Source organism: Myotis davidii, unplaced genomic scaffold (genome assembly GCF_000327345.1).
Source record: "Myotis davidii unplaced genomic scaffold, ASM32734v1 scaffold1421, whole genome shotgun sequence".
Taxonomy (NCBI): domain Eukaryota; kingdom Metazoa; phylum Chordata; class Mammalia; order Chiroptera; family Vespertilionidae; genus Myotis; species Myotis davidii.
This window is the reverse complement of record NW_006291550.1, coordinates 118,324-132,686: the sequence shown is the minus strand read 5'-3', so window position 1 is coordinate 132,686 and position 14,363 is coordinate 118,324. Positions and strand designations below refer to the sequence as shown.

Sequence of the window (14,363 nt, the reverse complement as noted above, 5' to 3'; positions counted from 1 at the left end):
ACTCAGAAAATTACGTGACTCTGAAATTCCCTCTGACCAGTTAGAAAGAAAAAGAGCATTAAAAGTAAGGATAAAATGTGAGCTTGAACTTGATACACAGAGCTCCAAAACAACAAACATTCATGTTTTAAAAAAGCAAAAAAGCAAAACAGTTCTTCAGAAGGCAGGTTATCCATGCCAAAGGAAAGCTGGTAACTTAGGTTAGGCAATATTTTTTAAAGAAGGATTATGGAGGGTTCAATTAACTTTCACATTTACAATGAAATACACAAAGACAGAAGGCACTAATGAATATTCCTAATATTTAGTGATACAGAAGCTACTGAGAGATCTTTTGTTCATGACCCTTATGCCCATCATGTCTATCTGGTTATTCCTGACCAATAGTTTTTCCAAGATACCACCGTCTCAGCTGTGAGGTTACATTTCTTGGACAAAGAGAAAGAAAGGAAGACTTAAATAAAGCATTACATAATACAAAGGCATTCATGATTATGGATGGAGTATTTAAGTCAGACTGTCTGACAGTATTAAGATGGGTCAATGTAAAAACAAACCTTTTGCCAAAATTCCTTTAATAAACTTTCAATTCTACATTAACATACGGACTTCATTATATATTCCAAGTAAACCGGCCTAACCGGTATTAATAAATTTACATTCTTATCTAATGCTTCCATCTTTTTAACCCATACATATGATAGCTGAAATATTTTTATAAGTCTTTTAAAGCTTAATTTGGCCCACAGTCCAAGATGCAAGCAATGCAAAGGCATGCAATAAGCTTAGCCAGCTTTATCACAAAATAAATTTGAACACCTACTTAGAGTATCATAGCTGACAATAGATATCTTTAAAGCACTAAGTAAGCAGTAAATGTGACTAGGCACACTCAGCTCTAGAAAAGCTGATAGATTAGTCACACCACCTTGGAAAAGGAGTTGGCTAGGAACATGGTGTTTCAGCTGATCATCCCATGCCCTTATGCATTCAGGAATCTTCCACAGCTTCTCCCACCACCTTTCTTTTGTGAATAAACAGGGAAAAAGATGTATAAAGCTTTATTATAAAGAATAAAAGAAAAAAAGAGAATTGAAAATACTTTAAATTATCATTTAACATTATTTGTGCTCCATCAAAATCTAACAATTATGCCTTTTTAAAAAACATATACAATACAAACTTTTCTACAACTACCAATTTGCTCTCTTAGTGGAGGAAAGAGTCATATGGAGAGGGAGAGGAGTGTTCTTACATCAACAAGGGATTACTGTCACAGGAATTTAATTTAGAAGAAAAAAAATGAAGTTGAAATCCAACACAGATGAAGAAAGGAAAAAAACAAAATAAGCAATAGGGTAGCAGGAAATTAAACTGAGAAAAATATGGGATAAAGCAAAAAGAACAAAAACTCTGGGCAACTGATATATACTAGTATATGCAGTATTTTCAACATAGTCCAATGTAACTTATTATTTTTAACATGTTCTCTATTGAAGTAATTCCTTTGGGAGGGATAGCAATTGATAAAAACACCTAATAAAATATACCTCTTAACTGAATCTATAAAATTCCCAAGAAGTCCAAATTTAGAAAGTAGATTAAAACTAGAATAATGTGCTCTGAAGTGCCCAAGTATCTGAAAAAAAATAACACCATGTATAGCATCAATTTCTTAAATGTCTGCTTGGACCCTTCTCCACTACTCCTACTTCATTCAATTACCTTTTCTGGCCTATTAATATTCTTAGATTAAACCACCACAGCCTTTAAAAAAAGTAATTGAATATATATAAAAGTATGAATCCTATATTTTAATAAATAAAATTCGATGACCAAAATGGATTCTAAAATCAATTACGTTTGCCCTATTCTAGCCAACACCAAAGTTTCTCTCTGATCACTAAGATCATCTCATAAGTATTTAAACATTTTGAATAAAGTATTTTCAAGCTCTTGTTTATAGTCAAACTACTGAAACATTAGTTGAAAGTAACTCATTAAATGAGGTAACTAAAAAATCTCTACTTAACATTTTATTAACTTAAACTGAATAAAAATTCCATTGTCTGATTTTGGCAAATGTAAATATTAAAGAATGGTAAAATCTAAAGAAATGATCTAAAATAGATACTACATGTTCCTGTTTCTGCATCAAATTAAGAAATTACTGGAATCACTGGCAGTATTCCAAGGTGTCTCACATAATTCACTCTTAAGTTATAATTCTGGGTTAATAACTGTTGGTTAACTACAGGTTTGTTTCTTATATTTTCTAGTAACTTGTGTCTAAATAGTTATACCACATTGAAAGATGTTGTATGTCCCTAAAATTGAGCCAAAAAATTTTAGAAGGGAATTAGTTCAGTAACTCACATTTTAACCTCCAAATGATTCTGTCTGAACAACAGACATTAACTGCATTAACAACGTGACTTACAATAGGCACATTTTCATAACTCAATCTAAAATGAATGATCCGAAGGTCAGGGTTTTGGGATGCCGCTGCACTGCCAGCTGCGTGAGCCCTGTTTGGCACATAGTAGCACTCAGTAACTGTTTGTTGAATGACTAATAATTGAAGAGAAAGAAGTTTCACTATTTTTACAATATAAAATTTTTATCATTGTAGGTAGAAATCTCAACATTCTCCTGCTTTTAGGCAAAATGGCACAATCTCCACTCTTAATGATCTAAAACATGTCCAAGGGAGTGTTTGAGACATTAACAAACCTCCTCCTCCTTGAAAGCCTTTTTTTTTTTTTTTTTTGGTCTTTTACTTAATAAGAGATGGCATTTATTGTTATAGCAAAAGACTGTGCTCTAGGCCCTAGGAGCAGGGGTCCTCAAACTACAGCCCGCGGGCCGCATGCGGCCTGCCGAAAACATTTATCCGGCCCACCGAGTGTTTTTGCTGCCGCTGTGTGCATAGGAATTTGTTCATAGTTTTTTTAAACTACAGTCTGGTCCTCCAACGGTCTGAGGGACAGTGAACTAGCCCCCTGTTTAAAAAGTTTGAGGACCCCTACCCTAGAGTCTAGGAAAACATTAAATATAACAGTAAATTTTATAAAAATGTTTGAGTTTAATTCAAATATTCAAAACTTGAGATTTAGGATTATAAAACAAGTCATTATATAAAATATGGTCACAGGAGTCTGTAAGTCTGTTATCAGTATATTCTTTGTGTAGTTCTTACCAGTTTCTGGTGGACAGAATGTGTATTGGCTGCTAGAGGAAGAGCCCATGTTAAAGTCTTCTGGACTCTGTGCTTCTTTAACACTTATGGCTTCTTCTTGATTTCCAATTTCTTCTAACTTAGGTGGCTCAAGGGTCACAATATCAGAATCGTCACTGACAGTTCCAAAAGAAACATTGTCTTCAGGTGACTTTTCTTCCTCTCCCTGAGGAATCATAATTTGAGAGATAGTAAATTCAACAACTATTTAAGGGCCTTATTTTTCTACACAGTTCAAAGTGTAAAATGGTACTTAAGTAGCATGGTAATTTGGGCTTGAAATAAAAGATATGAATCCTGTCTAATAGGAAAGGATTACTCAATAGTAGCTTCATCTTTTAGTGTGAAAACCCCTTCAAACTCCTTGGAGACTCTAACTACTGACAACTCCTTATAGGCTGCAAAAGCTAAGAAGCCTACATTTACAACCCAAATGAACACAGAAAGGAGAGGATTTCTTACCGGTTCCATGGGTTTATTTATGTGTAACCCAGTAGTCAGGGAGCCCATTAAAAGACTGATGAAATTTTCCTGGTTATGTATGTAATAATCTTCTAACAGTTATGCCATGTAAAGATCATCTAGCTATCTAGTTTAATCTAGAAGTCAGGTAAATGCTAAAGAATAAGATTTAGTTTGTTCTCATTAAAAACTGACCTTGATTTTAGCTTAATTTCTCAATATAATTCAAGAATATAACCTAATTAGACAAACTATATACCAATACATCGACAAGGCCTGAATACCTATGGATTGATGTTGAATTCTGAATCCATTTTGTCTGGCTGTCTTTTCCTGTTTGCTAATGGTATTAGTCATAATACCTGTACTTGTTCTTTGTGTTTTTCTATATAGTTCAGCTGTTTATAATGGCTGAACATGTGTAACTGTTAATACTCTTTTCATGGCTTACATCAGTGTTATACTAGATGCCAAATACAGAAAGATGAGAGACAGAAGGCAGGACTCAAATCATAGTTCTCAGGATAGAAATGGCCCAGAGTGCTTTTTTAAAATGAAGGCCATAAAACCTGAATGCCTTCCATTTACCTGCCTTTCCTGGTTTGGGAAAATGCAGCCTCAACTCAGACCCTCTGGTTTACAGTGTTGCCCATCACCAACAATCAAGATGACATCCATATGGAGACTTCCTAGGAATGAGCCTTCCTAGGACTGAGAGACCACACTATTCGACCTTCAGATTTATGATCAAAAGGGGGAAATGTGGATGAAAAAAGGGGATTCTATGGAAAGTAACCTCACAGGATGATCTGATCATAAATTCCTAACTGGGCAGGTCAGGGTAGGTAGTCATGCCCCAGACATATAAACAAGCCCTGTCCATTATATCTGTACATCTAGGTCAACACACCTATGAAATAAACTGTAACCACCCAAGATAGTACATAATCTTGTTAACTATCATGTAATCCAACCATTACCTTACTTTTTCTGGCCCCCACATAATATTACTTAATTTCAAATGCATAAAAGAAAATGCAAAACTTATTTGAGATCTTGCTCCCAGCATTTGAGTCAGGGGTTTGGCTCAAACTCTTAAAAAAATTATATACCAAAAAAAAAAATATATATATATACAACCTACTTTGAAAGAAAATTATATTAGTGGTTATATGAATAAGACTTTAACACATTACCAATGAATTACTTTTCTAAATTAAAACACATCTGAATCAGGAGTTTAAATAAAAGCTAACAACTTTAACCTTAACTGATCAATCTGGGGACTCTCAAAATCTTCAATAAAATTTATTTCTAATTCAAATAGGAACAGAATGCACAACTAGAAATGGAAGCTTTGATTAGCATTCTCTATGTTTACCATATTTCCACAGAGTAAAACACAAGCTTACCACAAGTGCTAACTGTGTTTCCTCCAAAGCTGGATAAGCAGTTTCTCCCACTACCATTGTGACAGTTTGGCTGCTCTCTGATATAAAGAAAAAATCAATTCAATTACATTCTATCACTTTGGCAATCTTCATATATAATGATCTGGGTGCAAAAAAATGTATTCTCAAATTTTTAAAGTGGATTTAATCAAATGACATAACCAAATGACATAAGTTATTCTTCTATTGCTAAAAAGATCTGTATTTCAAATATAATTATTTCAATATTTGAAATTGCCAGGGGATAATTTTAGACACTGAACTGAACTTAGTTAAGAGCAACTAAAGCAATATACTCTCTAAGTAAACAGTCTCTACCTTACAATACCAAAGTACTTACTTTAAAGCAAGGTGTTTATAAAAATCTGTTAACATGGAAAACCAATTCTCAGATATGTGATGGAACATATCCTGCATTGTTAAAGTTTATTCAAGCTAAAGGTACCACTACTCTAATATCTATCAATGTCTGGCAACACAAGAATCAAAACTATGGCTCTGAATTATAAACTATCCTATGTAATAAAGAGGTAATATGCAAATTGACCATCACTCCAACACACAAGATGGCCTGCAGGAGAGGGCAGTTGTGGGCAATCAGGCCAGCAGGGAAGGGCAGTTGGGGGGGATCTAGGCCTGCAGGGGAGGGCAGTTGGGGGCAACCAGGCCTGCAGGGGAGGACATTTGGGGGTGACCAGGTCGGTAGTGGAGGGCAGTTGTGGGCAATCAGGCCAGCAGGCGAGGGCAGTTGGGGGCAATCAGGCTGGCAGGGGAGCAGTTAGGTGTCAATCAGGCTGGCAGGTTAGGGGGTGACCAGCCCGACAGGCAGAAGAGGTTAGGGGCAATCAGGCAGGCAGGCAGGTGAGCAGTTGGGAGCCAGCAGTCCTGGACTGTGAGAGGGATGTCCGACTGCCTGTTTTCCATATGAACTAGTTGTTCATATGGAAAATAATCTTATATAATAAAGAGCTAATATGCTAATTAGACCAAATAGTGGAACAACCATCCGGATGAAGCTGGGGCTGCAAGGGCCCGCCAGACATCCCTCGAGGAGTCCCAGATTGGAGAGGGTGCAGGCTAGGCTGAAGGACGGACACACACACGCATACACACACACACACACACACGCACGCACATATTTCGTGCACCAGGTATCTAGTTTATAATAAAAAATAGACAGTAAAAAAACACGAACTTGAGCCCTGGCCAGGGTGGCTCAGTTAGTTGAGCATCATCCCTGCACCAAAAAGGTCGTCTGTTTGATTCCCAGTCAGGGCACATGCCCAAGTTGCTGGTTGAAGTCCATGGTCAGGGTGCTATTCTAGAGGCAACCAACTGACTGTTTCTCTCTCACGTTGATGTTTCTTTCTCCCCCTTTCTCTCTCTCTCTGAAAAATCAATAAAAACATATTTTAAAAAGGACTTGGAAAAATGTACAAGAGTTCATATTAGAAAGACTATACAATATTAACAAAATTTGCAAGTATTAAAATAATAATAAGTGTAAATTTATGCATAGCAAAGAACATACAGGGTGGGGCAAAAGTAGGTTTATGGTTGTTCATATGGAAAATAATCCTATATAATAAAGAGCTAATAATATGCTAATTAGACCAAACAGCAGAATGACCATCCGGACGACCTTCCAGATGAAGTCGGGGCTGCGAGGGCTGGCCAAGGCTGTGAGGGGCTGCATCGAGCCTCTAGTACAGGGGTGGGCAAACTTTTTGACTCGAGGGCCACAATGGGTTCTTAAACTGGACCGGCCGGCCGGAACAAAAGCATGGATGGAGTGTTTGTGTGAACTAATATAAATTCAAAGTAAACATCATTACATAAAAGGGTACCGTCTTTTTTTTTTAGTTTTATTCATTTCAAACGGGCCGTAGTTTGCCCACGGCTGCTCTAGTACAATAATAAATGATAATACAAGAAAGAATAAACTCTGTGTTTCACATACTTATAACTGTAAACCTACTTCTGCCCTCCCGCGTATCAAATGTTTACAGCAATTATCTCCAGACCAAAAAAATTATGGGTAGTTTGATTTCTTTCTTTCTTTCTTTTTTTTTTTTTCCTCATCATTTTTTCTCTAACATGTATTTCCCATATAATTTAATCCATACAAAAGAAGGAAAAAAAACATACACTGCTTTTGTATGTTATAGTCCCTACAGAATATTAATTTGGAGGTAAGACTCCTCAATAAAGGTGGACTTGGGTCCAAGAACTCCTAAGGAAGTATGGAAATTATTTTAGATACATGAGTATATGCATTTTTTGGGAGGGACTGTCCCTAGCTTTCAGTTTCTCAAAGAGATCTCTGACCCATGAAAGTTGACAATCACTGTTCAAAGGAAATCAGTAATCAACAGGTAGGCTAAAAACAAGATTAACAGGTATAATCTATTGTATTTCTAGCCTGGATACCTCCACTGGATTCTCCAGGGGGAAAATGTTCTGTTTAAATTTTTAGTAATTTTTTAAAGAAGTTTAGAAGTAATTTAAATACGAAGATTAGAATATACATTCATTATTTGGGCATCATATTTCTTCATATGATTAATGTGAATATCAAATCCCATAAGAAGTGGGATTTTACACAATGTAGATGTAACACAGTTGTTAAATGCCATTTACCACTTTTAACCAAAGTACTCTGAAGTGTGACAATAACTGGAAAAGTTTGGTAAATGTCTTGTGATAATTTAATAATTTTGTATATCACTAGTCTTAATCAAGATTGAGTCACTAAAGGACTCAATATTACATGTGCAATATCAAAGAGTTATCTGGAGGCTCAAACATATACTACAGCTGCAAATAAACAAGGCCCTGGGAAGGCTGGTACCACCAGACTCTGCAGGGTTGCCCACCTAGTCCATACTAACACATTAGTCCTTCAATGGCCTAATCCAGGGGTGGGCAAACTTTTTGACTCGAAGGCCACAATGGGTTCTTAAACTGGACCGGCCGGCCGGAACAAAAGCATGGATGGAGTGTTTGTGTGAACTAATATAAATTCAAAGTAAACATCACTACATAAAAGGGTAAGGTCTTTTTTTTCAATAGTTTTATTCATTTCAAACGGGCCGGATTCGGCCCGCGGGCCGTAGTTTGCCCACGGCTGGCCTAATCACTTAGCTGTCCACTTAAATTTGTAATGTCCCAAGCACGTTCAATTTTAAAAAATAAATATATCTGACTTATTAAACATCTTACCTCCTTGTTCTAACTGCAATACTTGTAGCTCCTCTTGCTCTAAAGATGAATACTCTGGGAGGAGCTCACAGCTGTCACTGGCTGTCCCATGTTCAGAAGCCACCATCTCTATATCAGACCCCTAGGCAAAAGTTGAAAATCAGTTATTTGTCTCTCAGCTCATCAAAGTTTTGAATACAAGTAGATGCATCCATTATTTAAAGTCCCAATGTTGCTATACTCCAAAGAGAGGAGTATCTAATCTGACTACCTTTTGTTCAATTTACTCCATAAAGGCCTATGGCAGTGAAAGAGCAAAATGGAGAACAGGTTTAGATTCTAAAAGTGAAGTCAGACTAAAAGCTGAATGCTCTAACTACTTTATTTCACAAACCCAAGCAATAAATTTGAATCCCAACAGATAAATGTTTGTGAGCTATTTTTATTAATTTGCTTCTACTCAAGATTACGGAGTTTGTTAGGTAAGATAGGTATAAAATATTAGAATTTTAAATTTACAGTCTATTCAGAGAAACAGCCACATGCAAATAACTACTTATTACAGCAATGTATAAATGAAAAAGTTTAAGGACAAGGCATACAATGAACCCATTTAGATTAATGGGGTTCCTTTTTAGAGTATTATTTATTCTTCCAAGCTTGTCCTTCCTACTTTGATGTTAGACTATCTTTTACTTAATAAATAGTTAGTGGATTTTGAGGGTTTTTTTCCTGTGTCTTAATTAGTGAAATAAAGTTAACCACTAGTTGATTCTGCCTCTACCCGTGCCCTCAATTTTCCTATAGTTTACTAATCTATGAAACCAAAAGGTCTGAGTTCTCCTGATAAACATACAACAACAAAAAATTAAAAGAACTCAGTAAAGGATTGGGTTTTAAATAATCCTAAATGTAAGTTTTTTGGGGTTGCCTAAAGTAGGAGGAAACAGTAGAAACAGAGGCAAGGTTAGGGGTGGACTGGTAGTTTCAGGGGAGATCAGTTGTGGCCTACATCAGAATGGGGACAGTAGGAAAAGGAAAACAAAAACAAAAACATGTAGGCCTTGATAACTAGATATGATGGGAAGAGGGATACGAGTATAGATATGATCTAGTCTGTGACAAGCTATCCCTAACACAGAATACCCTCATGCCAGAGAGATTTACTTGCTGTCTTGCTTCACACTACATTCCCAAGTAAGACTCCCACAGCTGCCTAGTTAATTATCTTTGAAGGAGAAGCTGTTGCTAAGGGAGTTGAGCTAAGCTTGGTAGAAAACAGGTTAAAATCAGAAAAGTCACTGATTTAAAAAAACAACAACAAAAAAAAACTACCTCACCCAAATAAAGAAAAGAAACTGCCCAGCCGGTTTGGTACAGTGGATAGAGTGTTGGCCTGTGGACCAAAGGGTCCCAGTTCCGATTCCGCTCAAGGGCACTTACTTCGGTTGCAGGCTCCTCCCTGGCCCAGGCCCTAGTCAGAGCCAGTGCAGGAGGCAACCTACCAATGTGTTTCTCTCACATCGCTGTTTCTCTCTGTCTTTCCCTCTCTCTTCCATTCTCTCTCAAAAATCAATGGAAAAATATCCTCGGGTGAGGATAAAAAAAAAAAAAAAAAGAAAGAAAAGAAACCATATCAAACTCAATTGGTAAAGTTGCTATTAAATTTTGAAACTTTCTTGCAGAAAAGCAATCATTTTTTTGTTAATGTTGTTTTCTAGAAGATATGACTAATTGTCTAACCCTCACATTATCAAAGTAATTATAAAAAATACCATCTAAAATATTTTTGAAGTTTGACATACTGTTCATTTTAATTTATTTATTTGAGAGGAGAGAGAGTTATATCAATTTTTTGTCCCACTTATTTATGCACTCATTGATTGTTTCTTGTATGTACCCTGACCAGGGATCAAACCCACAACTTTGGCATATCAGGAAGATGCTCTAAGCAACTGAGATCAGCCATTAAAACCCTTATTAATGAAGAAAGACAAGTGAGGCTTAAAAGATCCTGAAAACAAAAAGAGAGATAAACCCATTAAACTTTGAATAGACATAGATGATTTTTATGATATTGCTTTTATTCTTCAGTATTTTATGATTTTTCTATAATGGATATATATTACCAGTGTGAGAAAATGTTTATTATGTACTAATTATGAAACATCAAACTTCTATAATAAAATTCATTTTGTGATACAGTTCTAGCCATAGTCCTTTTCCTAGCAAGTTCTACTACTATATATCACAAGTGGAACACATATTCTCCATGCTCCTTTCTGGGTGTTTTTAAATGCTTGCTCTGATATTTCCCAGTTGCACACTTTTGGCAAAATTACTTAACCTCTCTAAGCTTTACTTTTCTCAACTATGAAATGAGAATGAAAACAATCTATACCAGATATTTAAAATTATATGAGAAAATAGGTAGGGCACAGAACCTGACCAATAATAAATCCTCAATAAATATTTTCCTACTGTCTCAAAGCTGAGGAAAGTAACATGCAATAATGTAGACGATATTGGCTCATAGAGTTTTCAGTAATGATGTTTAATGCAGCTGGGAAAATGTCCAAGCTAGAGACAATGAAACCGTATGCTTAAATGTAGAAAAAATACTGACTTTCAAAGAACTCAACTTTTATATCACTGCTAACACAGTAATATTACAAACTAGAGAATTTGTAATTTCTGCACTAGGGGGAGGGGAGATCCCTCAGCCCGGCCTGCACCCTCTTGCAGTACAGGACCCCTGGGGGATGTCTAACTGCCGGCAGGCCCCCAAGGGGTCAATGGCGCTGCCATGGAGGTGAGAGGCTCCCGCCACCGATGCTGTGCCTGCCAGCCTTAAGCCCAGCCTCTGGCTGAGCAGCGCTCCCCCGTGGTAGCTCACTGACCACTAGGGGACAGCTCCTGTGTTGAGCGTCTGCCCCATGGTGGTTAGTGCGTGTCATAGCGACCGGTCGTTCCATTGTTCGGTCGATTGGCATATTAGCCTTTTATATATATAGGACTGCCTTATAAAAAGTATTGAATAGCATACCTCATGATTGATGACAGTCCAACCACAAGATGAATCACTGTCACTGGAGTTTTCGGCCATTTTTCAGGTCTACAAACACAAAAATACACTGACATGTTAGGCATATTTTATTTTTTAATATTTTTTTTATTGATTTCAGTGAGGAAGGGTGAAGGAGAGACAGAAACACCAATGATGAGAGAGCATCACCAATCGGCTGCCTCCTGCATACCCCCTGATGGGAAACAAGCCCGCAACCCAGGCATGTGCCCTGACCAGGAATCAAACCATGACCTCCTGGTTCATAGTTCGAAGCTCAACCACTGAGCCATACCAAGAAGGCAGGCATATTTTTTTTAATCCTATTAGAAGAACTATATGTGACCCATGTATGAAAAGTGACTTGTTCTCTCTCATCTGAAACTGAGACAACCTACCCATGAATTTACCATACAAGATATGATTGCTTAACTGAATAAACAAATACAACCAAACTTTTAAAACAAGGAGATCCTCCTAAACTGTAAATAGTCTAGACAGCAAATACTTCAATTGAAATTAAAATGGGGTGGAGGAGGGGTTGGGGAGCAGAAGTTGGTTAGAAACTGTTGTCATTGGCAATAAGCTAGACCTAGTCCTAAATCAACATACATTTGTTTCTACCTGGTGACACTCCTATTTAAACTTCAAATCTGCCCAGCTGGTGTGGCTCAGTGGTTGAACATCAACCTATGAATCAGGAGATCATGGTTTGATTCCCAGTCAGGGTACATGCCCAAGTTTGAGGGCTCCATCCCCAGGAGGCAGCTGATTGATGAGTCTCTCGCATCATTGATGTTTCTATCTCTCTCTGTCACTCTCCATCTCAAAAATAAAACCTCTCTCTCTATATATATAAAGAGTCAGGGTCTGTAACATCCAAAATGACCGAATGGACGACCGAACACCAGAAGTTAGCAGCTGCAGGCATGGCAACCCAGCACTGACTGCTGAGGGGGCTGCAGATCAGGCCCGGAGAGAAAAGCAGGGTCTGATCCGCAGCCTCTGTGGCAGCTGTTGATCAGCCCTTGCCTCTCTCTCTCTCTCTTTGGGTCTCGCCAGCAGCCACAGTGGCTGCTGACCAACCCCACCTCTCTGATCAGGCCGCAGATAGGCCCGGAGATGCTGACTGGCATAGAAACTGACCAATCAGAACCAAATCTGGGTGAACTACAAGGAGCCAATGGCTGCCTAGGAGGCGGAGCTTTTGATGCTGACTGGCATAGAAACCAACCAATCAGAACCAAATCTGGGTGAACTGCGAAGGCAGAACTTAAGGTGGGGGCTGAGGAAGAGTTTTAAAAGCAACAGCTGTTTGGTGTAAGGTGTGGGAAAGTGGTTCAATTTTTTAATGACTGGTTTGGTAGCATAGTGCATATGGCTGGCTATCAGTCCAGATATAGGAATTATGTATTTTTGTCTGCCAAAAGCATCTCCTCCTGCAGAAAAAGGCTCCCCCCCTAATTTAAGCAATGCTATCCTATATAATCTATCTATACTAATAAAAGGGTAATATGCTAATTAGACTGGGTTGACTGGCCATCTTCCGAAACATCTGACTTCCTTTATACTAATAAAAAGGTAATATGCTAATTAGATAGATCAACCGGCCATCTTCCGGACATCCGACTCCCTTCCGGACAAAGTCATGGTGGTGGGGGCTGAGCAGAGGCAGTTAGGGGTGATAAAGCTGACAGGGGAGGGCTGTTGGGGGCGAGATCAGGTCGGCAGGGGAGGGCAGTTAGGGGCGAGATCAGGCCAGCAGGGAAGAGCAGTTAGGGGTGATCAGGCAAGCAGGCAGGTGAGCAGGTAGGAGCCAGCGGTCCCAGATTGTGAGAGGGATGTCCCCCAAGGGCTCCCAATTGGAGATGATATGGACTGGGCTAAGGGAGCCCCCCACCCCACACGAATTTCGTGCACTGGGCCACTAGTCTATATATATAAAAGCCTAAGCGACAGACCGACCAGTCGACCGGTCACTATGACATGCACTGACCACCAGGGGGCAGATGCTCAACGCAGAAGCTGCCCCCTAATGGTCAGTGCACTCCCACTGCAGGAGCACAGTTCAGCTGACTGACCCATCTCAGCAGCCCACCAGCCCAGCAGCAGCCACCCTCTCCCTCAGTAGTCCTACAGGTCCAATCTCCGGAGAATGGGCCAGGCACCAACAGACCAGCGCTGGCAGGTCTAGTGGAAGTCGGTCTCAGGCAGCACAGCCACTTCCCCTCCCTAGACGCTCAGCAAGGAAGAAACAATATAAAAGTGGCCACCAGGTGGCTCCGAACAACCACTGTGAACATAAGCAGGATGGATCCAGATCCCTGGATGGCAAGGGTATCCTACTGCCCTCCCGGAGGGCTGATCACATCCCAGGGGGGCCCCCACCCTCCTTGGGATGGGTGCCAAAGGGCTCATGGTATCAAGCACCACTACAGCGGCACAGGCCTCTCCCGATTGGGACTGGCTGAGCACGATCCCATGGCAAGCGCAGCAGGGCCGGGATGAGCGGGAGCAGCAGGCAGGAGTGGCAGGCGGTGTTGGACTGCAGATTTTAGCCAATCCCTGCAGACCAACCCAAGGGACCCCACCTATGCATGAATTCATGCACCAGGCCTCTAGTATATACATATGTATATGTATATATAAACTTCAAAACCAAACTCACCGACTCTGCCAAATACATTTAACTCTTATTGTACAGTGTATGTACTTCTATCATTACACATATACTGAGAACACAATTATCGTACGTTAGAGGCCTGGTGCACAAAATTCGTGCACGGGCCGGGGGGGCGGGGGACGGGAGGGGGGTCCCCTCAGCCCAGCCTGCACCCTCTCCAATCTGGGACTCATCAGGGGATGTCTGACTGCCAGTTTAGGCCTGATCCTAGGCCCAGCAATTGGACATGCTCTCACAATCCAGGACCGCTGGCTCCTAACTCAG

General features: G+C 39.4%; 1 protein-coding gene across 5 annotated transcripts in view; it reads right to left on the bottom strand.

The window, feature by feature from the left end:
• CCPG1 (cell cycle progression 1) overlaps window positions 1-14,363 on the bottom strand; it is a 51,982-nt gene that overhangs the window by 19,282 nt on the left and 18,337 nt on the right. For 4 of the 5 annotated variants that reach the window (XM_006764953.2, XM_015564745.1, XM_015564744.1 and 1 more), the window contains exons 2-6: window positions 11,399-11,467; window positions 8,374-8,494; window positions 5,113-5,189; window positions 3,200-3,404; window positions 929-1,024 (exon numbers count right to left, since the gene is read on the bottom strand). In XM_006764953.2, coding sequence (XP_006765016.1) covers window positions 929-1,024; window positions 3,200-3,404; window positions 5,113-5,189; window positions 8,374-8,494; window positions 11,399-11,458 — 559 coding nt within the window. In that variant the 5' untranslated portion in view covers window positions 11,459-11,467. The remainder of the gene's footprint in view (window positions 1-928; window positions 1,025-3,199; window positions 3,405-5,112; window positions 5,190-8,373; window positions 8,495-11,398; window positions 11,468-14,363) is intronic. The other variant, XM_006764954.2, reaches the window with a different exon arrangement.